Source organism: Brassica napus, chromosome A8 (assembly GCF_020379485.1).
Source record: "Brassica napus cultivar Da-Ae chromosome A8, Da-Ae, whole genome shotgun sequence".
Taxonomy (NCBI): Eukaryota; Viridiplantae; Streptophyta; class Magnoliopsida; order Brassicales; family Brassicaceae; genus Brassica; species Brassica napus.
Genome location: NC_063441.1, coordinates 12270875 through 12294616, shown reverse-complemented (window position 1 = coordinate 12294616; position 23742 = coordinate 12270875). Strand labels below are relative to the sequence as shown.

Below are 23742 nucleotides of genomic sequence, written 5' to 3'. Positions count from 1 at the left end.
TTTTTTAACGTAAGAAAAATGTTATTGTATGTATTTGATAGCATTATTGAAACCGCTTAAATAATGTCTTTGGCACTTAAGTTTAATTTTCCGCTAAGTATTGGCAGAATCTGTGATTTTATCTTCTCGCTCACTTAATTTTAAAAAATAGCATTAGTTAAGTGCTATTTTAGGTTCCACTTAATTCAACGCTGTTATATAATACAAAAATTTCCAAATCATCTACGATAGCAGTTCAGTAAAACGTGCTATAACAATCTGCTATCAATGTAGACTTTTTTTGTAGTGAATGTTTTTAATAAATTTCATTAAAAACTATTTCTTATAAGTAATAGCATAATTAATGAAGTAAAAAAAGATAAAAATTAGCAAAAGCTATACTCAACAAGCAAGCATTATGTTCATGACAAGAACAACAAAAAAGTCAATGAATGGGATTTTGTTTTGTACGAGCATGTGCTGATAGCCGAAAAAAAAATCTGGCGATCAAAATAAGCGGAAGAAATTTCCTATTTAATAACATTTGAGGCCCTTGAGGCAAAAAAACATTTGAGGCCCTTGATGGTCACCGTCGCCGCTTAAAGAAAAGTGAAAAACAATTTTTTTCACATATACTAAAATTAGGGTTAGTGCGGAGTAGAGTTGGTTGGGCCGAAATCACATTCTGAACATATGCCCAACAAAAAAGAGAATAAATGAAACGCAGTGGTTCGTGTAGATGGGACAAGTGTTAGCTCTTGGTTGCACGACTTTCCTATGTGGAATCTGATGTGGCATCACCAGGAGGGAGAAAACCTTTTTTATATATAGATTATATTGTAAAATAGTATTATAATTTTTATGAAAAATTCTTTGTAATAAATCTTCTAGACATTATTTTTGAAGTGATTTGTACAAACGTCATCACTACAATCACTCTAAAAATGACGACATAACAAACAAAAAGTGACATAGATCTTTATTAATTATGACATAGCATAACATTAATTATAACATAATTCAGTTATGGAAGTAAATAATATAAGGTTGTAATAAGTATATAATCATTGTCATTATCATAAAACACAAGAAATTTTAAATATTACATGTGATTTATTATAAACTTGCAAAAGAACAAATTAATAACACAGGAAAACTAAAATATTCATTTCTTTATTGAAATTTTATATATTTTCAGTGTTTTAAATAAGAATTGTAAAATGGTAAGAATGTATTTCTTTATTATATTTAAGTTTTAAGTTTAATGATTTTATTAAATATAATATATACATGGTATTATAATATATGTTTGAGATATAAAATAATAAAATATAGATAACATATGTAAATAGTCTTATAGTATTTTTTTATTCTGCAAATTAAACTTCTGTGCAACTACTTATGTTTTATAGCTACAAAGTTTTATCTACTTCTACAAAAATATATTTTAAATATATATATTATTGCTTTTAAATAATTATATCATTCATTTTAAATAATATCATATATATTATTTACCAATTGTTTGTTTGTTTAAGTGTATAATCACTATAAGAAATAAATGATGACACAAATTATTTAAAAAAAAAGAGATATCTATTGCTCATTATAATACACAAAGAAAAGATGTATGACAAATTATTATTCAGAAAAAAACACAATTAATTTTATTTATTTATAAACTAAATGTCAGTGTAGATTAAAAATTTCATAAACTAAATAGAATCTCAATTACAAATGTTTACTTTATATTTTTAAAATTCAATAAAATTAATTAAATACAAATAAATATAATAACATATATTTTTAAGAGTTATTATGTCTGCGAACCTAATTAAAAATATCTAGTTTGGTTTAAAATCCAAAACTAAATTTATTTTACAAGATATCCATAGCCAAATATTGTGTTTGTTAAAATTGAAACTTTATACCTCTAATATATTATGTGGCGGTCGCACTATCTATGTTCATACATAAGCAGCAAATATTTAAATATAAGCACATTTTTAAATTAAGTTCTACATTATCCTAAACAATATATTTAGCTGTGGAATAACCTTTTGATATATGATTTGCATCACATCGATCAGTTACCAATTTTATTTTAAAGGAAAACCAAGAGAGCGGACTATTCCTAGTAGGTAGGAGCTTAAGCCAAGAAGACTTCTTATCTTCTTTTCTTTTTTTTGAACAAAATCTTCTTTTCTTTTTTCTCTTTATTTTATGCATATTTAATCTCATTCAATCCAACAATAGACTTCTTATGTGAGACTTTTAATTTATACTCATTTTAAAAAATTTAAAATATAACATATACAGAAAAATCTAAATTTTTATTATATGGTTAATATGATTGTTTAATTTATTTTAATAGTTTAAAATTAAACAAATATAATATAAGAAACACTTATTTTTATCGAATCTTTATTATTCAAAATCATTTATTGTCATATATATTTTAGTCACATTAGACAATTCTATAATTTTATTTAAGAAAATAATGAAACACATTAATAATGTATTTTATGGTTAGTTTAATAAAAAGCTTATTATATATTTAGATGAACCAACATATTTCCTTAAGAATTCTAAAAATTATTTTATTGATGACATGTGGGTACAAAAAATGTTGTAATGTTTCTTGATTAATATATAAGGAATAACATTATGCATTGATCATAAATTCTCTAGAATCCGACCCTGATCACTACTCCTGAGTCCTGATAAACAACCCAGCCAAAAGTTTCCCGAACCTTAACTTAACCGGAGGTTAAGACTAAACATGTATGCATTAAGAAAGTTTTTGATCTTGCCTGAAGAACAATGAGTGTCCCATCATGGAACGCTATAGATTTCAAGAAGAAAATCAACAAATCATATATACCCCCGGCCGATCATTGACCATAGATGAGTTAGATTGACTAATAAGATAAATATGTCATCAATCCCCAGCCGTACGATATATGTACTGTGCATCATATCAAACGTATTCAACAATGCTGAATATTATCCATGACTAAAAAAATACATAAAAAAATGAAAATAGTTTGAATTTACCTGGAAGCCACGAAAAAGACTTGAAAGCGAACATTAAAAAAAAGACTTTGTAAGAGAATCAATACGCCGATTAATCTCAATCGCCTTTTAATCAACCTCCACTTTCCGATTCGATGTTCTTCCGTCCGCGCTAATCAAAACACCCAACAAACAAACAAACACATATACAATGCATTGTTAAATCCGGACGTGAAATCAATTAATTAAATCCACTTTCTCTCTCCCTCTCGCGTCCGATCTCCTTCTCTCTCTCCTCTCTCTCTCTCTCCTCCAACAAACAAACAACACATCTCTCTCTCTCTCTCTCTCTCTCTCTCTCTCGCCGTTTCTTCGCCGCGAATCGACCTCCGATGACTATGACGACGGAGGAGAAACCAACTACCGACGGCCGAGGCTGGGGTATCTTCAAAATCCCGTTTCGAAACTCTCACGGAAACGCCTCTAGTGCCGCCACGTCACCGTTTCCGTCAGGAGCTTCTTCCTCTTCTTCTCATCTCCATCACCACCACCATCCTCATCATCATCATGGCTACAACGGACCTCACGGTGATGGATCGGGTCAAAACCAGCACCCGACTCCTTCGCCTTCGGTATCGTCCGTCGCTAAGTCGCTTCTGCCTGTAAAACGCAGATTGAAGCTTGATCCGTCGGAGAAACTCTATTTCCCTTGTGAGTTTGTTCCAATCTCATCTTCATCGGAAATCGTGGGGGTTGTTTCTGATACTAACCAAAACTTCGATCTGATTTTAAATCTAACTATCTAATTTTGGATCGATTTGTAAATAAACAAATATGATATTGACTTAACGGAGAAAGAAAAAGTTTTTAACTTTGGATTTGTTCATTTTCTTGTCGCATGGCTCTGAAACTTTGGAGACTAGACGTTGACCTGAGTTTACTTGAATGAACTAATCTTAGAGGTAGCTGATTGATACGGTGCCGTTTTGAATCAAAAGTTTTGATTTTTAATTGATCCCTAAGTAACACTCTAAAGATGACATTTTTTTCAGCATTTCAAAGTTAGGAAGACTTTGGTATATATATATGTAGGTCATTATTGTTTTGTGATTATATCAAAGTGGTTGATTCTTTGCTTTATTGTTTGTGTTTTAGAAGTTAAGAGGCGTCGGTTGTTTTTTTATCTTCATTTAACTGAAGAGTACTGAACTAGATTGTTGTTTACTTTTGGTGTTTGAAGATGAGCCTGGGAAGCAAGTGAGGAGCGCTATTAAGATTAAAAACACCAGCAAATCACATGTAGCGTTTAAGGTTTGTTTTTAAAGTATCTAAGCGTTTTTGATTATCAGAGTGTTTTTGCGTTTTGAATGTGCTTACTACTCTTTTTCAGTTTCAAACAACTGAGCCGAAGAGTTGCTTCATGCGTCCACCGGGTGCTATTCTTGCTCCTGGAGAGACTATTATCGCCACTGGTAATTCTTCTTCTTCTTATCCTCTACACTTATCCTATTAGAGAATTGGGTATAGTAGATATGTGCATATGACTCTGTTTATCTTCCCTTGTTGAAATGTACAGTGTTTAAATTTGTTGAGCCTCCTGAGAATAACGAGAAGCCAGTGGATCAAAGGAGCAGGGTTAAGTTTAAAATCATGAGCCTGAAGGTTAAAGGTCCAATGGACTATGTACCTGAGCTGGTATGTTGATCTTTTGAGCTCTTGTTTGAAAATTAGAAAACGTTAGTAACAACATATCCGTATCCAAGTGGAACATATGATATTTTAGTTCATCTCTAAAACATAACAAGTAGAGATTTCCAGTTACTTTCTCTAGGCAGACATTTAAAGCAAGCATGTGTGCTGTTGTTTGTCATCTTCTTACATTTCTGACGCTCCATTGAATCTTCTTTCCATTTTAAAGAAATATCGATTGTTTTTGTTTATGTTTTCTACAGTTTGATGAGCAGAAGGAAGATGTGTCTAAGGAGCAAATATTGCGTGTTATCTTCCTGGATCCAGAACGTCCCAACCCTGTGAGTATAAGCTTATGTAAATGATTCTGTAACATACTAAACTTTTTCTCTTGGTCTCTCTCTCTCTCTCTCTCTAATTACATATGTGATAAATGAAAAAAAGGCATTGGAGAAACTGAAGCGTCAGCTAGCTGAAGCAGATGCAGCAGTGGAGGCAAGAAAGAAACCACCAGAGGAAACAGGTCCAAAGATGATTGGAGAAGGACTTGTGATTGATGAATGGGTGAGTCACATTTGCTACATCTTAAGAATCTTTCTCTCTATTATCTCTTCCCTTTAGATGATTTTGAAATTCTGACGTTGTTGTTGTGGTCTCTCCTCTCTGAAAAAAAAACACAGAAGGAGCGACGAGAGAGATATCTTGCACAGCAACAAGGCGAAGGAGTTGACTCTGTCTAAGAACTAAAAGGTCCTTCTCAAGAAGTAAAACGAGTGTGTGCTTGTGAAGAAAGAAGAAGAGACCAAGATATTGAATTTTCTCTGCTAACTTCAACATTCATAATGCAATCGAAGGATCATGCTGGTATAATAGACAAACCTTTTCATGTAAAAAAAATGTAAACGTGGTGGGGTTTGATAAAGAATTGTTCATGTTAAGACTTGAGTCAACCCGCAACCGCCCGCATCCACAAACTCCCGCAGCCGCAAACGCAACCGCTGCGTTTGAACCAGTCAGGCCCTAAATCTCCTTTGCTTGAATCGTTTGATTTTGTCCACCCGGTCGTTAGTACAATTCGTACCGATCAATAGGATCAGAAACTCGGTCAGGACACAACAGTATCTAATTCAAATGTTCGGTAGGACCAGGGTTGCGAACCAGGAATCTTTTAAAACAAGATGATAGAGATGTAGCTTACATGTGCAACTTATCAACCCTTCCTCTTTATTTCTGCTCTGTTACTTGTGTATGATCTCTAGGTGAGCAATTCCTTGAAAAAGCTCTCGTCTTGTGTTCTTATTGATCTCGATGGCACCTTAATCAACACATGCATACATCAATACTTTGCTACAGTTTTATTATCGTAACTTCAATATTCAACTGATTTCTTTTTCTTGAGGAAGTATATGTGTAAATATGGGAGGCAATGGGATGGAAGAGCGAGCACTTAAGATAGTAGGGAAGACTCCATTAGAAGCAGCGACTACCATTGTTGAAGATTATGAACTTCCCTGTGGTGTTGATGAATTCAATTTGGATGTTTGTCATCTTCTTTTGTTTCTATGGTTCTTGAAATTTCTTGTGTTGTGTGTTTGTAGGATGGACAAGACCAAGGCCCTTCTAGGTGCAAACAGGTTGATTCGACTTTTGAAAGGTCGTGGAATGCCTATGGCATTGGCTTTTAATTCTTCAAGGGCTAATATTGAGTCCAAAATCTCTTATCGTGAAGGTATGCAACACATTTTATGAAATGTTCACTCAATTAAAGAAAATCTTGTAATTTGTTTCATTTTTTATATAAAATAAAAATTTGAATTTATTAGTATTAAAACTTTGATCTTTCGATTATAAAATATTAAAAAATAATATAATTATTTGTTATTTATTTTTTACTTTATGATGTTTTTAATGTATTGTACCTTGTTTAAATTCAGATAAGTTCCACAATTGAAAACTTGATTACTCGCTTATTTATGATGATTTTAAAAAGGTTTTAGGATATCTAACTCTCAATAAAATTTTGAATTTTAAATAAACTTATATTAATTTTGTATTTGTTAAGATACAAGCACATCTAGTTTTGACAAAAATATAATTATTTATACAAAATTGGCTATCTTTTTATACTAAGTTGATGTGAAAACTTTCTTATACTTGTATTTATATTATTTAATTTTTTTTAACAATAATGTGAATAACATATATGGTATATACTCAGTTGTTATTTTTTTTTATTTTAGGAATCTTACCAGAAAATCAAAAACTTTATTGTTAAGATTGTCATATCAAAAGAATGCCATGCCACATTTTCCACTAAATCATGTCATACATTTTTTTCTGAGAATAAATGTGGTGATGATATTGAAGCAAAAAAATTAAAATTACTTTTCAAATAAAGTTTAAGGGGTATATTAAAAAAGACAGAAACTATTTAACTAAAAGTTAACAAAAATAGAAAATGTGTATATTTAATTGCTATATAGTTTTTTAAAGATGAACTAAACGAGTCAAGTGTTTAAGAGAGGACAAGCGAACAAGTATGATGTTAAATCAAAATCACATGAGAATTTAGTGGATTCCGACAACCACAGCGTAAAATATGTGGAGAAAGTAAATAACCCGTCTAAGAAGAAGATATTGCTAGTAGTTGAATTTACGAGTAGACAAAGATTATGATTATGTTCGTTTCAAATTTCTACGCTTAAAAATAATAGAATGATGTAACATGTTTTGCAATACTTGTTATTAAATTGTTTTCCTCTTGTGAGACTTAAATTGCTACAAATATTATAAATTACTCTACGTTGTTGGTTTTTTATAGGATATATAAAATATTTGTCTTGCTAGTGTAGAAAACTATAATTGTCCAAAATTTGTAAATATTAATAATCTAAAGGATTGGAATAGCTTGGAAAAACAAGAAAAATAATGACTTCTTAGATAACTATTCAACAAAAATATAATGACTTCTTAGATAACTATTCAATGACTTAATAAACATTTTTATGTCTACAGCAATTTATAAAAAGAACGTCTGTGAAGTGCTTTAGAATCCAAATGTCTACAACTCAATTTTGCTAGCTTTCCCAAAAAATATAATATTTCATTTAACTTTTATTGAAAGAATAAAGTCATCTTTGTTTTTCATGTCTTATTAATTCGATTACAGTCATTATAGTAATTAAAGTCATACTAATTTGAGTATAAATTAGTCTTTCCAGTGGAATTAGTTTAATTGGAGACTGGTTTTATTATGCAAAAAAATTATTACAAAATTCTAAAAGATTATTAATTTATGTTATGAAATTTTTAAAAGATTATTAGTTTTTCCAGTGGCATTAGTTTGATTACAGACTGGTTTTATTTTTTATTTATTCAATAAAAAAAAATTTTAATTTCGCATTTTAAATATGGTGTTAAACACATGTATGTAATATTAATCTGCTGGAGATGAATACCAATCATGCCTTTAAAAAAATTTACCGCTAAGATCTTACCGCCAAAATTCTAGAATAATAAAATTTAAAGCTACATCAAAAATTTTAAAACTACAGTATTTACCAATCAGACCCACAAATCTGAGAAAACAAGAGGAATTTCAATGAAGAGAAGTGATTTAGTACAAAGTTTATCTAGTTGTTCTAAAAACATCAGGAGCTTGATTTTAGAGTTCATTGGATCCCAAAACTAAAGATTTTTATGTCATGTTAAAGATTTAAGTATGGAAATCACATTAGAATGTGTATGGGTGCAACATCTTTTTTTGGTTGGATCATACAAATAAAGGATTGTTTTTTATTCTTTTTAAACAAGAGCTCAATGGTGTTAAGATAATAAAATATGTTAGGCATTTTCTTCCTCTTCAGTGACATTATGGTGACGATAACTGCTTGCATTTGCAACTCCAAATTGTTATGTTCATCACAAGTATTATCTTGGGATGTCACGTACGTAGAAATTCCAGAGAAATGCACAATTTTCATCAGCTATATGACTACAAAGAGAATAATAGAAAGATTTCATTTAAAATTATTTCACAATGTATGTAGCCAATTGAGATTATAAGCAAAATGTACCTTTTAACTCAAATCGTCTATTACCGGAGGATATAGCAGCCATTGGAAGATAGGAGTGGAAAGAAAAAGCATTGAACAAATATGCATTAAGTTAGGATCTCATCAAGAGCTAGTGAATTTACTCAACAACATAATGGAAGCTACCTGAAGCAGCTTGATATCCAGAGACCCAGTTTCCTGTTTGAAAATCATACACGTGAATGATGTTGGTCAACATAGTCTACATATATATATATATATGATATTCTTCTAGCTACACCTTCTGGCTTAATTATCTTAGATTTTTTACAGCTCCAAGAGGAGGGTGTACATCTAGAAAGAAGACTTGATAGATGACTAATCTCTTGAATCAGTAAAACGGTGACGTTTTGGTGGTTACGACTTTGTACAAGTCGTCCTCTTTGTACACTTGTATCGTAACTAAGGCCAAGTCCAACCACACGGTAAAACAGCAAAATAGTGCATTGATTTGATGTTTCCTCTCTCCAACCCAACGGTATATCAAACTGCATTTTAGTGTCATTTTCCTTTTTGCTACAGTGACACACCATATTTGGTGCAACACTGTAGCAGACGGCAAAAGTTTTTTTTTTGTTTTTTTTTTGTTAAAACTGTTTATTTATGTATTGTTTAATTATATTTGATTTGTATGATTAGTTTATAATTGAATGAATTTTTTTAAGTTATATCACCATTGTTTTGTTATATTTTAATTGTTATAAATATTAGGGTGTATAAAACAAATATAAAATTAAATTTTAAATACATAACAAAGTTTAATTCAAACATTTGTAGTTGGAATATTATAATATTTAGATCTAGTATGTTATAATTTAACTTTTGCTTGTGTGTTTAATTAATTAATATAACAGTATGTATTAATAATAATGTTATTATATAATGTAAATACACTTAAATATAATTATTATTTTAGTTACAATTTTAATATTAGTTAATATATTTTAGTCATAAAACTATTAATATTTATCAAAATTATTAAAAATAAAAGAATTTGATTAATAATAAAATAATGAAGAATATTCCTTTTTAGTGTAACATTTGGTGTTGTGGTTGGAGACACAAAAACATTTAGTGCTAAAACTACACTAAAATAGTGTAATTTTGACACTAAAATGGTGTCATGGGTTGGAGATGCCCTAAAGATCGTTACGCCACGTCATCTCATCCATTCGCTTAATACAGCGCGTGACTGTCACCTCCCATCTGATCAGACAAAAGTAGTCACAAAGTCAATTTTGTTGTTCTTAACTCACCTGCGAAGCTAACAAAGAATCTCTCTCTCTCTCTCTTTCTCACGGAGAACTGTTTGTGTTATGGCTCCGGCGGAGGTAATAGTCGTCGACCTAGTCTTAATAGACGGCGAACTCGGGATGGTGAAGTTGACCGCCGATGGAGTTTTAGAAGCGATCGAGTACGGTGAACCCAGCCGTTACTGGACGGTGAAGAAAGACGTTCTTGGTTTCGTCGTGGAAGGTAAATATATTAGAATAAAAACAGTGGTGGAGAGAGAGGAAGGTATCTGTTGCGGAGAGTTTGGTGGAGATTACTCCAGAAAAGACTTCGTCTTTGAGCCTTTCTCTGAAGATGCTAAGAATAGATTCTGCTTCAAGCTCCGTCAATACCTTGACTCTCTCGGTTAGTCCTTTCTTGCCACCCTTTTATAGTAGCTAGGGTTTAAGAAAAAAAAGGAAACTTGTGTAACACGGTGATGAAGAAACTCTCAGAATGCTAAAATGGGAAAGCCTTTGTTGAAATTGTAGGTCGGCCTAAGAGATTGCTTGTGTTTGTGAACCCTTTTGGCGGGAAGAAATCCGCTATAAAGATATTTGAAAAGGAAGTGAAGCCATTGTTTGAAGATGCTGACATTCAACTTGATGTTCAAGGTTCCTGATTTATTCCCCCTCTGTTTCCAGAACTCTTCTCTATGAAACTAACAATTGAAATGGTGATTTTCTAGAAACAAAGTATCAGTTGCATGCAAAGGAAATGGTTAGGTCCATGGATGTATCAAAGTATGATGGTATTGTTTGTGTCAGTGGCGACGGTGTCCTTGTTGAGGTAAGTGATATGCTTTCATTTTAAAAGTGATTCTGCTCTTAGAGAAAGCAATCCCTTGTCTGTTGTGTTTGCTTAGATCTGATTCTAAGGTTATTTGATTATTTTCTTAATGATCTCTGATTTTTTTACAAGTGTGTCTTAATTTTAAATAGGTTGTAAATGGACTGCTTCAAAGAGCAGACTGGCAAACTGTCTTCAAATTGCCAATTGGAGTGATCCCTGCAGGTTCATGTTCGTTTATGATATGATGAATCCTTGAAGAACTTTTTTTTTTTTGTGTTCTTATTAAATATTAATTTTTATGTGAATGGGGTTGGATGCTATATGTTAAGATGCATTCTACGGATCTAAAAATACATTTCTAAATATCCTTTTTAGTTTTTTTCTTCCTGTTTGTAAGCTTCAGTGTAATTCTTGCATCCAGGAACTGGTAATGGCATGATAAAGTCATTGTTGGATGCGGTTGGGCTTCAGTGCTGTGCAAATAGTGCTACTATCTCCATTATCCGAGGTCCAGCTCCGTGCTATTGCCTCCTTCAAAAACATCCTTTCATTCTTATGAAACAGCTTACTGTCAACATGATTTGGTATTGGCAGGGCATACACGTTCTTTAGATGTGGCAACTATCTCACAAGGAAATACCAAATTCTTCAGCGTCTTGATGCTTGCTTGGGGTATGCAAGTATATTTTGCTAATGAAGATAGTGTCTGAGCCTGGTAGATAGATTATACCGTTGGTTGTCTTGAGATTAATGCTGATTTGTTTCAGGTTTAGTGGCTGATATAGACATAGAGTCAGAGAAGTTCAGATGGATGGGTAGTGCTCGCATGGACTTCTATGTATGTTTAGTTGAAAACACTGACGATCTTTTGCATTGCAAGTCTTAAAACTGTGCATGTAGTCAGTATGTTGAAATATATCCATAATTAGTTGCTTGTGGATTATCTGATTTTGCTCAGCTGCTGTCTTATTCAACTAAAGATAATATTCAATGCTCTCCTGACTGGCTTGTATCTGTAGGCCGTTCAAAGGATAATAAGTTTAAGACAATACAATGGACGAGTTTTGTTTCTACCGGCTCCTGGGTTTGAAAGCTATGGGCAGCCAACCAGTTACCGTCTATACAAAGAGCCACCTGTTAAGGCGCTTGGATACCAAGGACCTGATACTAAATTTGAAGATGTTGAATGGAGAGAAATCAAAGGCCCTTTTGTTTCAGTATGGCTTCATAATGTTCCCTGGGGTGCTGAGAACAATTTGGTTGCTCCTGCAGCAAAGGTCAGTTTCACACATTTTGTGACATTTACTTCCAAAAAACATCATAATGATTTCGTTCTTATATATGGTTTTTGATCAGCAGTTTTCTGATGGCTTCCTGGATTTGATCGTCGTGAAAAACTGTCCTAAGCTAGCTTTGCTATCACTTATGACACAGATAAGTGAGGGAACACATGTTCAATCACCATATGTTGCATATCTAAAGGTTACCATTTGATGCCATGAACCCATATGTCCTTTGTGAATTTCCATCTTGTGATTTGGATAAAAGCTTCCAATTAATTTAACTGTATATAAAAAGGTGAAGGCATTTGCACTTGAACCGGGGGCACTCGTAGACGAACCAGACAAGGAAGGAATCATAGATGCAGATGGAGAGGTGTTGGCAAGAGGAAGACGAACGTATAAATGCGAGCAAATTGCTTTGATGTCTTACGACAAGCTTCAAATTACAGTTGATCAAGGTTTAGCTACTCTCTTCTCTCCTGAGTACTGATAAATATTACAACACTACACGTGAGATGAAGACACATTCACACATCATATTTCATAAAAACTGATTGACGTTTTAATTGTATAATAATCTCTTATTGTAAATGGTGTTCCCGTGTGGTTGTAATTTAATTGTTTCACATGTACAGATACATTATTTGGAAATGAGAATCACACTTGTTTTGTGTGTTTTTTTTTCTCATTATTAATCGTAAAGATTCCATTTTAAAAAAAAATTCTGAGAGAGATTCTGATCCTTTTTTTTTGGCTTCAATCAACCAAGCTTATCAAAGGCAGTTAAATATACTAATGGATGAATGCTGACTAATTACCTTTTCTAAGTTCATAGCTAACCAAAACAAGGTAAGAATTTAGATTCATACAATAATCTGGCATGTCACTACACAACAAAAGAAAGGCCTGTTTCTGTCTACACAACATTCATATCCAGAGAGTGCAGCAGCAAATAGATTACCCAAGTAGTCCCTTAACAAAAGTAACAGAGGAACACACACACACACACAATTTAGTTACCGGCACTAGGCAAAGCAGCCATGAAGGAGTTGTAGGAAGACTCAAGGTCAAAGTGAAGCTGCCTCGCCTGCTGCTCAGTGAGCTCATCAGAAGCCCCCATCTTAGACAGCCTCACAAGCCACTCTTTCATCTTCACCTTCCCTTCAAAATCCTGCGCCAAAATGCTCAGCTTACTAAGCGAAGCAGAGAGATCAGACAGCAACGGATACACCTGGTCTACAGCCACCATGTTCAGCTTCAACGAATCCATCGAAGTGATAAAATTCTGCACACACTCAGCCACAACGGAAGCAGAGCTCGAAGTAGACGCCACCGCAGCAGCACGATGCTCCACGGTAGCCGGAACGCCGGAGGTCACGAGGCGGTAGACGGCAGCTGAGCAGTCCATCTTGTAGGTCTCGGCGAACCTCTCGATGCTGGGGACAAGGTCCTTGAGGGATGCGGAGAGGGTCTTGAAGTGGACGATGAGTTTTTGACACTCGGTGTCGTAGTCGGAAGGGGAGATGAGGTCGCGGATGTAGGCCTTCTCGAGCTTCTCGGTGGCTTTGATGATGGCGTAGAGCTCGGAGAAGTTCTCGTACGTTTCGCGCTCGCGCTTGTCGTTCCATAGCTTGACCTCCATCTTTTACTTGTGGAGAAGAGGATGGGACACGCGCGATGAAGCAAAATAAAGCTTCCCTCTCGCTGTATTGGAATCGATAAATAGCAAGTTAGTAAATAAAGGTAGGATCTTTGTAAAGTGAAAAGATAAGGAAAAGGTTAGCAGACAATCTCAAGAACAAGCGAAACTATACAGAGAGCAGCATCGTTTTGTAATCAATCTTTACCCTAAATCATATTCTAATCTAAAACTCAAAGTTCCCAACTTTTTCGTCTGGTGGAGAGAGAGAGAGAGAGAGAGAGAGAGAGAGACTTACAGGAAGCAAGTTGGGAGATTTGGATTGCGGAACTACTCGAGAGAGAGGTTGCGTGTGAGAAGAGAGGCTCTTAATGATATTGAACTATTTATTGTTTGGATCAACGAATCAATCAGCATGGATTTTCGCTCACACAGCAAAAACATAGTAATAATAATAATTGATGAGTGAAATTCGATTAAACCCTAAATCGGAATTTGAATTAGAAAAGCTGATGATGACCTTTGAGGCGTTGACAAAAGAGAGAGGATTGTCAGAGAGGATCGCTGGAGCAGAGAGGCACCATTAGTGAACGCTAATGATGATGATGATCTCTTTGTCAGGTTTTCGACAAATAAAGAAGAAGAATCCGTGTTGTTATTGTCTTTTGACCTTTCTCACCCCTTGCCCTGTTTTACCTGCGCCTTTTTCTTTTTTTTTACCTTCTCTTTTTCCCCATACCACATTTACTATTTTCACAAACCAATTAAAAAAATATTTTTATATACATATAACTACAGTCAAAATTCAGTAAATTAATAATACTGATATTATGATATTTTATTAATTTACGAAGTTACTATTTTATAAATTTTCTAAATTTTATAATATATATTTTGTATATTATAAAGTTTTTTCAACTCAGTCATCGTTTATATACCATGGACGGAGAACCTACGGACGGATAGCTTAGCACGGAATGCTAGGAAACAACCGTATTTCGTCGTTCATATAGATGCAAAGTTACCAATTTGGTTTACATGGTCAATATGAGTCTGTAAATGTTTGTTGTCAAAACAAAAAAAAATTCATCTTGTAGTATTATATCTCAACATTATTGTATCTTTCCACAAAAGTTCCAAGTCTCCAAACACTATATGCTACAAAGAAGAATGGCATCACCATAAAAGCAAAAGCTTTGAGATTTAATATCTCCTCAACATACCATTACAAATCAAATCACCACGGATTTGCTACAAAATGGCTCTGATGAAGCCAAGATCATTCTGTCTTTTTATCGAGCTTCTTCTTGGTCTCCCCGCTATAAGGACCAACATGATAAGCATGCTTCTGAACCGCAGCAAAGATAACCATCTCCACACATACCAACACATTCTGAATAGCTTCCTGGATTTGTTCCACCTCCAACCAGAAATGGTGTGATTTTATCACTCCCATCGCCACCAGTATGTCTAGTGCTATTCCCTGCCGTTTCGTAACCAAAATGAATTTATAAAAAATCCTAAGATGAGCTTCTTGCCTTTGAGTGATTATGCAAAACAATTTACCTGCCAGAAGCAAAAGAAGACGATTCCTTTGATGCACAGGAACTTTGCGAGTGGGTTATGAGGAGCAAGCTCCTTAGCAAACACATGGTAGAAGATCACAAGTGAATACAAGGCCAGAGAAACCGAGACATTGAGAACGATAGTGAATGTCCAGCTCAACCAAGACGGATAAAACCCGACTATTTGTAAAGCAATCATCAAGATAGAGCACACGGGTCTGATGACCACAAACTGCCATGTCCAGTATTTCAAGAGTTTCAGAGTGCGATGATCCAGACGGACTACATGAGGCTGTCAAAGCAATAGAGACACAGCAATTTATTTAGTTTAAAGAGGCATATAGATTTACAAGTGACCCTTTAAAGATAGATACAAACCTGGAAGAGAGTCATTGGGAAAGAATGGTGAATCTCTCTGCCTTTGATTCCATCAGGCACAATGTTTTTGCTGATAGATATGTTCAAGTAACTATACATCAACGCCAAGAACTTCGCAATGACCTAAAATACCAAATCAAGAACTGGTAAGAACCACTATATCACGTTGAAGACTAACCAAAAAAAGAAAGAATACTAACGAGAGCTTCGTAGCATTCTTTGATGGATTCAAGAAAGAGGAAGAAGGTTTCACTTCCTTTGACATCTAACAAACCAACAAAGGAAACAAGAGCGTAGATAGGAGCCATGAGAACAATGACGAGTATCGCCTTCTGTTCCTTGGGGTTCTTCCAGTGAAAGAGATGCTGAGACACAAGCTGTATCGTCAAATGGAGCGTGATCAAGACAGAGAAGGCCGAGCAGTAAAAAGTGATCTGTGGAGGCTTCAGCTTCGTTAGGTCCATCATTGTGTTCCCTGCACCAGAGTATTCACGCATCAAGAAGCCACAGAGTATGCACAAGAATTATAATCAAGCATACATCTCAATCTTCACAACAGCAATGAAAGCAAGCTAAGTAGCATAAAGAGAAAGACAAAAAGCTCAAAACTTTTTGATTGATTGACAAAAACACGTGAATCAGAATCGGTTAACACTGTAAACCCAATCAGACCCATTAATCTGAAGAGACGATTTTTCGATTTTTTTTTGTTTGTTCTTAATTTTCCTATAAAAGTGTGATTTAGAAGCTAAAGAAGCAATGAGATGTCTGTGAATCTGATCAAAGCTAAACATAAGAGCTAACCAGAGAGAGAGAGAGAGAGAGAAGAACTAACCGGAGAAGAAGAAGAAGAGCGATGACAACTGTGAGAGGCGTGAGTAGAATCAGATCTCTCCTCTTCTTGAGGAGAAGAAGACAGCCCATTGATGGAACCGCGAGTGGGTCCTACTGATGCGGTTATAATATTATAATAATGCCACGATTTGCATAAACAAGTCGGCACTGATCCACCTGTGCCTCTGTGAGTCGTTCTCACGATCTTGGATTTGTTGGCTAAAGAAAGAAGTCGGTATGATTAAAAAATATTTCATTATTGAAACGCTTTGAGAGAAACGTTTGATTCCATGTGGCACAAGGTTTTGTTGCTGATAGGTGATAGCTAAGTTCAAGTTCAAGTAATTACACATCAATGTCAAGAGTTTCACAAATAGAATTCGAACACGACTCTTTTCAGGGCTTGTGGTTCATTAAACTCTTTTTTTTTGGACTAAGCCTGTTTCAGCCCTATTCCTTAATTCTCATGTTATGTGGATGAATAGAGACTTTACATGACTTGAACATTGTTTATTCACGCCAACAACACATTTTGTCTTGTGCTCCTCCAGCTTCGGAGAAAGCCCAACATATAAGCATGTTGAACTCTTTAAAATTCGTAGTCTGTGAAAAAATATTGTTTGATTCTTTAGTAGTTATGAAGAGTACACTAATTATTTGTACCCAGAAGAATTACAGACAGATTCGTGAAGTTGCTTTTACAAATGGAAGAAGCAGAACATTGGTGTTTCTGGGGAATTAGGTGGTTAAAAGTTTCTCTAAGTTATATAATTTTTTTGTATTCTTACTAGGTGTTTCTATATGGTAGAACCTTCTCAGAGAATATAATTTTTTTTTTTTTTATCAAATGAAAATATAAAGTTTTCATAAGGCTGATCTTGACTTGTAAGTGCGGATGAGTCAGAAATAACTATAGCAGAAAGTAAATGACACACAAAATTTATTAAAGAGGTTCACCGCTTTTGTCCAGATTTCGAATCTACTAGAATGAAAAAGTAAATTAAAACCAATTCGCAAACACATAATACAAGGATAACCCTCTTGAATCACCGCTCATTTTTGTTGTCTTATCAAAACCTAGTCTAGTTTCTGGATCTTCTAGTTCGATTTTCCCAGTCTAGAAGATGATAGGGGTCTACTTTAAATATTTTTAAAAGAAGCGAAAGCCACAAGGGCTTTAAAAGCCTAATCGTATCAACCAACATTGAATGTGATTTAGAAGATTATTGTTAAATAAATTCTCATAAACTTTGAAAATTTTAATTAAATCTAGTGTTATTGGGAGATGAATTCTATCAATTTTTACTCATAAAATTCAACTTTAAAAATATCATATATATTCGTGTGATTTTCAAAATCTATGTGATAAAAATCTAGAAAACAAATAGTTATATTTACCAAATATATATTGCACTTTAAATCCAAATTATATATCCAAAATTATAATTTATTACATTTATATGCTTTTACATTTTTGAATATATAATTATTTTTATATTATGTTTATCATTTTTGAATATATAATTATATTTATATATTAATTAAAAAATTTTAAAAAATTAAAAATAGTTTCCAAAAAAAACATTTTTGAATTTTAAAAAGAAAATTCGACAAATTATTTTGAAAAATCGAATAAATTATTAAAAATTATAAAAAGTTTGAATTTAAAAACAGATAATTCAATTTTTTTTTTAATTTTAATTTATTATTTATATATAGATAAACAAGGGTTAAAATAGTATTTTGTTTTTTTTTTCCTTTTTGAGTGATGTTTTGTAACAAACTTATAAGAAACTATCTAAGAGAATTGAACAATTTTGTATGTATCACTATTATTATTTTTAATTTGAAAGAAAATAAAAAAATAATCATGCTATATTATTTAGAAAAAGTAAATTATATATTTACTTTACAAAAAGAATGATAAAAAGAAGTAATACAAATTTATGAAAATCTATACCAATCTTAAAAAGTTATGATCATATTTCATAAGTCAATGTATATAAATTTTCACAATCCACATGACTTTTTTTAATCTATTAACTCTTAAAATTTATAAACTCTGTATAAATTCATCTCCCAATAACTCTCCCCCTCCCCCCTCCTCCCCACGGCTTATTAGCTTGTTATGGAAAATTCATTTAGGACAAAGCGGTTGGAAACGGTAAAACATTGGTGGTAAAAGTAAAAACTAGAGCTGCACTCAAAATGTTTCCTATTGCACACGCAAATGGTAGATGTTAATCCCATCAGCAGCGGTTGGCTGTTACCAATCAACCCCAAAACTTTTTTTAATTACATAAACGGCACAACGAACCAGAAGAAGAGGAAGAAGGTTTTGATGACAAAATGATAGGGAGAGACCGAGAATGAAAACAATCATGATCTCGAAACCAAAAGTGTCTGAGGTTCTGCAACTCTGAGAAGTGGAAGACTCACAAATGAAAGATGAATGAAAGATGATGAGGTCATTTGCTTTTGCTTTCCCTAAAGTGGTGTGCACTGTTTGGTCAACTCTCTTCATAATGAAAACTCGAAAAAGTAGTATTTGAAAACTTCAACTATTATCAAGCATCTAGAGCAACACCATGAGCGTGACTTGATCTCAGGCATTTGAAACTGAAAACAAACGGTTTCTTACTTGTTTTGCTCTTCAAAATTTCGTATTGCTGGTAAAATTATAGTTGGAATAGTGAAATATACATTTGCTAGAAGCAACGAGAGAGCATGCAACGTGAATAACATTTGCAAATTGCAATAATGGTGTTTTAGTCCCATCTATCACTGTATCACCCCATCTTTATTAGCAACAGTAATGATTTTTCATCCTAAGTCTTTTGTAGAGAAGATTTCCACAGATATTGTCCCTTTTCTTTCTTCAATTCCCAACTTTTTTTCCATTAATTTAAGTAAATATTATGTTTTCTAGACAGTTCGACGTACTTAAAAAGCTAGTTATTTATGAATAGTGGTTGGGAAAAAACAAAGTGCAACGATATCTGCGTGCGAGTGTCATTTGAATATCTTTTTTTAGTTTCCCAACGGTTAAGTATTTACATACTCTGGCATATATATATGTATGATATCTCCATAAATGGGAGTAAAGAAAATCAAACAAAAGAAGACTTTGTGAGAGGTAAGAAACTCCTTGTGCTTGTACATACTACACTAAAACCTCTTCTTCTGTGTCTCTAGATTTGAAACGAAAACGTTCAGAATGGGTTTTCTTTTTTTGTCAGAATGGGTTTAACTTTGAGAATGTGGGTTGCAAGTCTGCTCCTCCTTACACATCTTCTTCATGGAGCTCTCTGTTGGGGAGACGATGGTCATTACGCTGTCTGCAAAATAGCTCAGGTGAAACAGAATGACCTTTGTGATTATATATAGATAGTGAACTGTTTTGTTAATATGGGGAGAGAAACCAACTTTGTAGGGATATTTTGAGGAAGAAACTGTAGTTGCAGTGAAGAAATTTCTGCCAGCGTATGCAGATGGTGAACTAGCAGCTGTTTGCTCATGGCCTGATGAAATCAAACGCCTCCCTCAGTGGAAATGGACTGCAGCTTTGCATTTTGCTGATACACCTGATGACAAATGCAACTATGACTATTCTCGTTGGTTTCTTTTTCTTGCAAATGTTAATTGATATGTTTCTGTTTGACATTGGCAATAAATTGTAAGATTCTTCTTGCCTTTTTATGTGAAGGGGACTGCCCTAATGACTGGTGTGTGACAGGAGCAATCTTCAATTACACAAACCAACTGATGTCAGCTTCTAAAGACTCGCAGAGTATTGTCCACTGTGAGTGAGAATTTTAGTGTTATGTTTCAGTTTATACATGTTTCATATAGGTTACATGGAACTTACTGTTACTACTTTTTTTTTTTTGCACTTTGCAGATAACTTGACGGAAGCTCTCATGTTCTTATCACATTATATGGGAGATATCCATCAGGTTAATCAATTGAGGCTACTCTATTCACTTTGCACCTGTGATTAGTGTAAAGTAGTAATTGCACAGAGTATGGCTAGTCCCTAATGTGGATTTTGGTTTCTGTTCACAGCCCTTGCATGAAGGTTTTCTTGGAGATCTAGGTGGTAACAAAGTAAAAGTCAACTGGTACAATCAAGAAACTAATTTGCACCGTGTAAGTGTTTTCTTGTCAATCATCTTGATGCTAACACATTATATATTTCATGTTTGTCGTGAGTCTTGGAAGCGAAAGGATCTAAACTTTGGATGTTGCAAAGATCGAAAATAGTATATGCTATAATCTTCTAATGATCCTAATCCTATATAAAAGCATCACTTTGATTTTGAAGGTTTGGGATGACATGATAATTGAGTCTGCTCTAGAGAAATATTATTTTTCAAGCCTTTCAGTCATGATTCATGCCCTTCAAGACAAACTCAAGGTACGGTCTTACATTGCCTCGTTCTAAGCAGTTCCAAGATAAAACTTACCTCACAGTGATTGTTTGTCTTTAACTGCCGTCTTAACATAGTACGGATGGTCAAATGATGTTTGGTCGTGGGGGTCATGTCAACTTAACCAAACAGCCTGCCCAAATCCGTAGGCATCCCTATTTTTAGCTGTCATATTCTTTCTAGATCATTGTTAATGGTTATTCTGTGTGTTTTTGGTGTTGTCAGATATCCTCTGAAAGCATTGATCTTGCCTGCAAGTATGCTTACAGAAACGCAACCGCAGGGACTACTTTAGGAGGTATACTTACTCTCTGAGCATTGAAAAGATCTTTCATATCATCTTGCTCAGAACGTCTTTTAACATGTACAAGTGATCGAACAAGATCCAAATCTAAAAACAAAAAATTTAAGAATTTTTGTAGATAAATACATAAATTAATTAGGTTCTAGAATTTTATATAAATCCAGTGCTTATGATTTCAAAAGAACATTAGACATGTATAGATGGAGTTATTTTATTTTTTTAAACTACATTATTAATTTGTTAAATATTCTATTAATATTTTTTGAACAGAACTTAGAAATAATTTAAGACCGCTGATGTTAGCTTTCTAATATGCAATGATGTTCTGATTTTATCCCAAATTTCTTTCCGAAGATTACTACTTCCACTCTCGGCTGCCCGTTGTAGAGAAGAGAATTGCACAAGGCGGGATTCGCTTGGCAGCGACTCTAAACCGAATCTTTTCTGTGAAACCGAAGCTCGCTACCGCATGAAACTAAGACCGATTAGGCCTTATTGTCTTTTCATAAGCATGCACGTCTCCTAGCTCAGAGCCTCTCATGTAATGGTAGTATTAAAGTTATGTTATGCGTGCTACTGTTCTGAGTTTCAATTATAATAATTAGTAACCTAAGCTCTCATGTAATGATAGTTAAGGTTATGTTATCCGCTGCTATTGTTCTGAGCTTTAAAAGATATCAAACGAAAATATCCTCATTTACGTAGAATAAGAAAATAGTAGAAGCAAATGCTATTAGCATGCATCAAGTAACTTGCAAAAAACTGCATATTTCAGTGAAGTACAAACCTTGAACACAAGTTGTGATGGTGGTATATAGATATAGATAGGTATCTGCAGTTTAACATCGAAAAGATGAAGAAACAGAGCCAAGGCAACTTGCCGAACACCAAATCAATATTTGGGATTTAATCTGGTTTCATCTACAAACATTATGTTGCTTCTTCACCTAAGTGTTGCTAGTTATTAGATGGTTATCCCCGGTTTATGATTATGGTTAAGAATTGGTTTAGTGGTAAAAGATGGTTATCCTCGGTTTATGATTATGGTTAAGAGTTGGTTTTAGTTTCCCTTAGCTAACCAACATATATATATTGAACCATGTAACAAACTTTGTTTTTCAAGAAGTTTATTTCATTTCATTCAATACTAGTCTTATATATGATAAATGTGATTCTAGTTTTCACAATCTTTATGAATTTTAGGAGCAGATTCTTTATGCAAAAAAAGTTGAACTCAATTGCTAATGTCACACTCTTGTCTTCTTAAGATACCAAGTTCAAAATCAGTTAGTTGTAAAAAAAGTTGGACATTCAGCCTTGATCTTCGTCAAATATTAAGTATCTGCTAATGACTATTCTTCAGTTTGTTGGATCCAAAATATGGTATGCCTTTGAAACGGGTTCGGTTCCGAGGTGAACCAGCATCCTTGATATGTCATCTAACTTATTCCTTCCAACTGTGTCTGTTCTTGTGTACCCGATACACCCAAAGACCCGAAGATGTCCAAGATTAGGTTTTCTTTCTCGCAAAACTTCGTATGGAGTTTGTGTAGGAGCTAGTGACCTCGTTGCTACTCTATTAATTATATAGGTAGCATGCCTCACAGCTTCTGACGATAGATAGTTTGGCATACTCATATGTTTTAGAATGCTTCTAGTCATCTCTAGCAATGGTTTACTGCGTCTCTCAACTACTTCATTTTGCTGTGGCGAATATGGTGCAGTAAAATGTCTCTTAATACCATTTTTCTCACAGAAACGATGAAACTCATTAGATGTGAACTCTCCTCCTCTGTCTGTCCGGAATGTTTTAATACTAGCTCTTGTTTCTTGCTCAGTTTGCGCCTTGGATATCTTGAACTTGTCAAACGCTTCGTTCTTTTCCTATAATAAGATAGTCCACATGTAGCAAGAGTAATCATCAATGATTACAAACACATATCTATTTTGTGCTAGTGAAGAAGATGTGAACGGTCCGCAAAGGTCTCCATGTACTAACTCACGTGGTTGTGTGGCTTGGTATGTGCTTGTTTGAGGAAATCTTTGTCGTGTCTTTTTTCCTCGTAGACAAGACACAAAATTTTCTTTCTCCATTGTCATTTTCGGTAAGCCAACTACTAGTTTATTGTTAGCCATTAACTTCATGGTCTCGACATTAACGTGTCCCAATCGTGAATGCCATTTATTTTCCTCGTTTGAACCTATCAGTTGTAAGCACTTGATGCTCTCCACTTCTATGATCCCCCTATTTAATTGATTCTTGGATCTATTTGTCTTCACTACTAGGTATCCGTTTCGATCATATAAAATTAGATGATCATTCTTCATATGAACCTTACACCCTGCTTCCTGACTTGTCTCAAACTTATGATATTGCTTTTTAAATCTGGAATAAAGTACACATTGTTAAGGACTTTTCTATCGCCATTTTTGAGTAAGAAACGTACTGAGCCTTTTCCTTTTATTTC

The 23742-nt window shown here is 33.9% G+C and overlaps 4 protein-coding genes and 1 pseudogene across 5 annotated transcripts; 3 read left to right on the top strand and 2 right to left on the bottom strand.

Moving 5' to 3' along the window:
* Positions 1–3119: 3119 nt before the first annotated feature.
* LOC106432169 (vesicle-associated protein 4-2-like) lies at positions 3120–5621 on the top strand. Its single transcript, XM_013873017.3, has 7 exons — positions 3120–3705; positions 4235–4305; positions 4385–4466; positions 4571–4689; positions 4947–5024; positions 5128–5247; positions 5364–5621. The coding sequence occupies exons 1-7, from the start codon at positions 3387–3389 to the stop codon at positions 5421–5423; spliced, it is 849 nt and encodes a 282-aa protein (XP_013728471.2). The 5' UTR covers positions 3120–3386; the 3' UTR covers positions 5424–5621.
* Positions 5622–10003: 4382 nt separating this feature from the next.
* On the top strand, positions 10004–12812 carry LOC106432165 (sphingosine kinase 2). The gene is made up of 10 exons (XM_013873011.3): positions 10004–10415; positions 10541–10663; positions 10738–10838; positions 10991–11063; positions 11263–11349; positions 11436–11513; positions 11609–11679; positions 11861–12118; positions 12201–12323; positions 12420–12812. The coding sequence occupies exons 1-10, from the start codon at positions 10094–10096 to the stop codon at positions 12612–12614; spliced, it is 1431 nt and encodes a 476-aa protein (XP_013728465.3). The 5' UTR covers positions 10004–10093; the 3' UTR covers positions 12615–12812.
* A 116-nt stretch (positions 12813–12928) lies between these two features.
* Positions 12929–14432, bottom strand: LOC111200942 (vacuolar protein sorting-associated protein 28 homolog 1). Of its 2 annotated transcripts, XM_048738769.1 has the most exons (3): positions 14284–14432; positions 14062–14145; positions 12929–13828 (listed from the first exon to the last, which is right to left on the bottom strand). In XM_048738769.1, exon 3 carries the CDS (start codon positions 13764–13766, stop codon positions 13137–13139), a length of 630 nt encoding a protein of 209 aa, XP_048594726.1. In that variant the 5' UTR covers positions 13767–13828; positions 14062–14145; positions 14284–14432; the 3' UTR covers positions 12929–13136. The 2 variants fall into 2 exon arrangements, with proteins under 2 accessions (XP_048594726.1, XP_048594727.1); XM_048738770.1 differs by lacking the exon at positions 14062–14145 and having other exon boundaries at positions 14284–14395.
* Positions 14433–14838: 406 nt separating this feature from the next.
* LOC106432136 (transmembrane protein 184 homolog DDB_G0279555) lies at positions 14839–16793 on the bottom strand. Its single transcript, XM_013872980.3, has 5 exons — positions 16542–16793; positions 15907–16181; positions 15707–15829; positions 15330–15620; positions 14839–15246 (listed from the first exon to the last, which is right to left on the bottom strand). The coding sequence occupies exons 2-5, from the start codon at positions 16171–16173 to the stop codon at positions 15043–15045; spliced, it is 885 nt and encodes a 294-aa protein (XP_013728434.2). The 5' UTR covers positions 16174–16181; positions 16542–16793; the 3' UTR covers positions 14839–15042.
* Positions 16794–18337: 1544 nt separating this feature from the next.
* On the top strand, positions 18338–21119 carry LOC125577354 (annotated as a pseudogene).
* The last annotated feature ends 2623 nt before the right edge of the window (positions 21120–23742 follow it).

Coding starts and splice junctions, on each gene's coding strand:
- LOC106432165 (XM_013873011.3), top strand. CDS start 10,094: ATGGCTCCGGCGGAGGTAATAGTCGTCGACCTAGTCTTAATAGACGGC. Junction 11,680..11,860: donor GTGCTCGCATGGACTTCTAT/GTATGTTTAGTT, acceptor TTGTATCTGTAG/GCCGTTCAAAGGATAATAAG. Junction 12,324..12,419: donor CATATGTTGCATATCTAAAG/GTTACCATTTGA, acceptor GTATATAAAAAG/GTGAAGGCATTTGCACTTGA.
- LOC106432169 (XM_013873017.3), top strand. CDS start 3,387: ATGACTATGACGACGGAGGAGAAACCAACTACCGACGGCCGAGGCTGG. Junction 4,306..4,384: donor AATCACATGTAGCGTTTAAG/GTTTGTTTTTAA, acceptor ACTCTTTTTCAG/TTTCAAACAACTGAGCCGAA. Junction 4,467..4,570: donor AGAGACTATTATCGCCACTG/GTAATTCTTCTT, acceptor TGAAATGTACAG/TGTTTAAATTTGTTGAGCCT.
- LOC111200942 (XM_048738769.1), bottom strand. CDS start 13,766: ATGGAGGTCAAGCTATGGAACGACAAGCGCGAGCGCGAAACGTACGAG.
- LOC106432136 (XM_013872980.3), bottom strand. CDS start 16,173: ATGATGGACCTAACGAAGCTGAAGCCTCCACAGATCACTTTTTACTGC. Junction 15,830..15,906: donor AAGAATGCTACGAAGCTCTC/GTTAGTATTCTT, acceptor TTGGTATTTTAG/GTCATTGCGAAGTTCTTGGC. Junction 15,621..15,706: donor TCCCAATGACTCTCTTCCAG/GTTTGTATCTAT, acceptor TTGCTTTGACAG/CCTCATGTAGTCCGTCTGGA.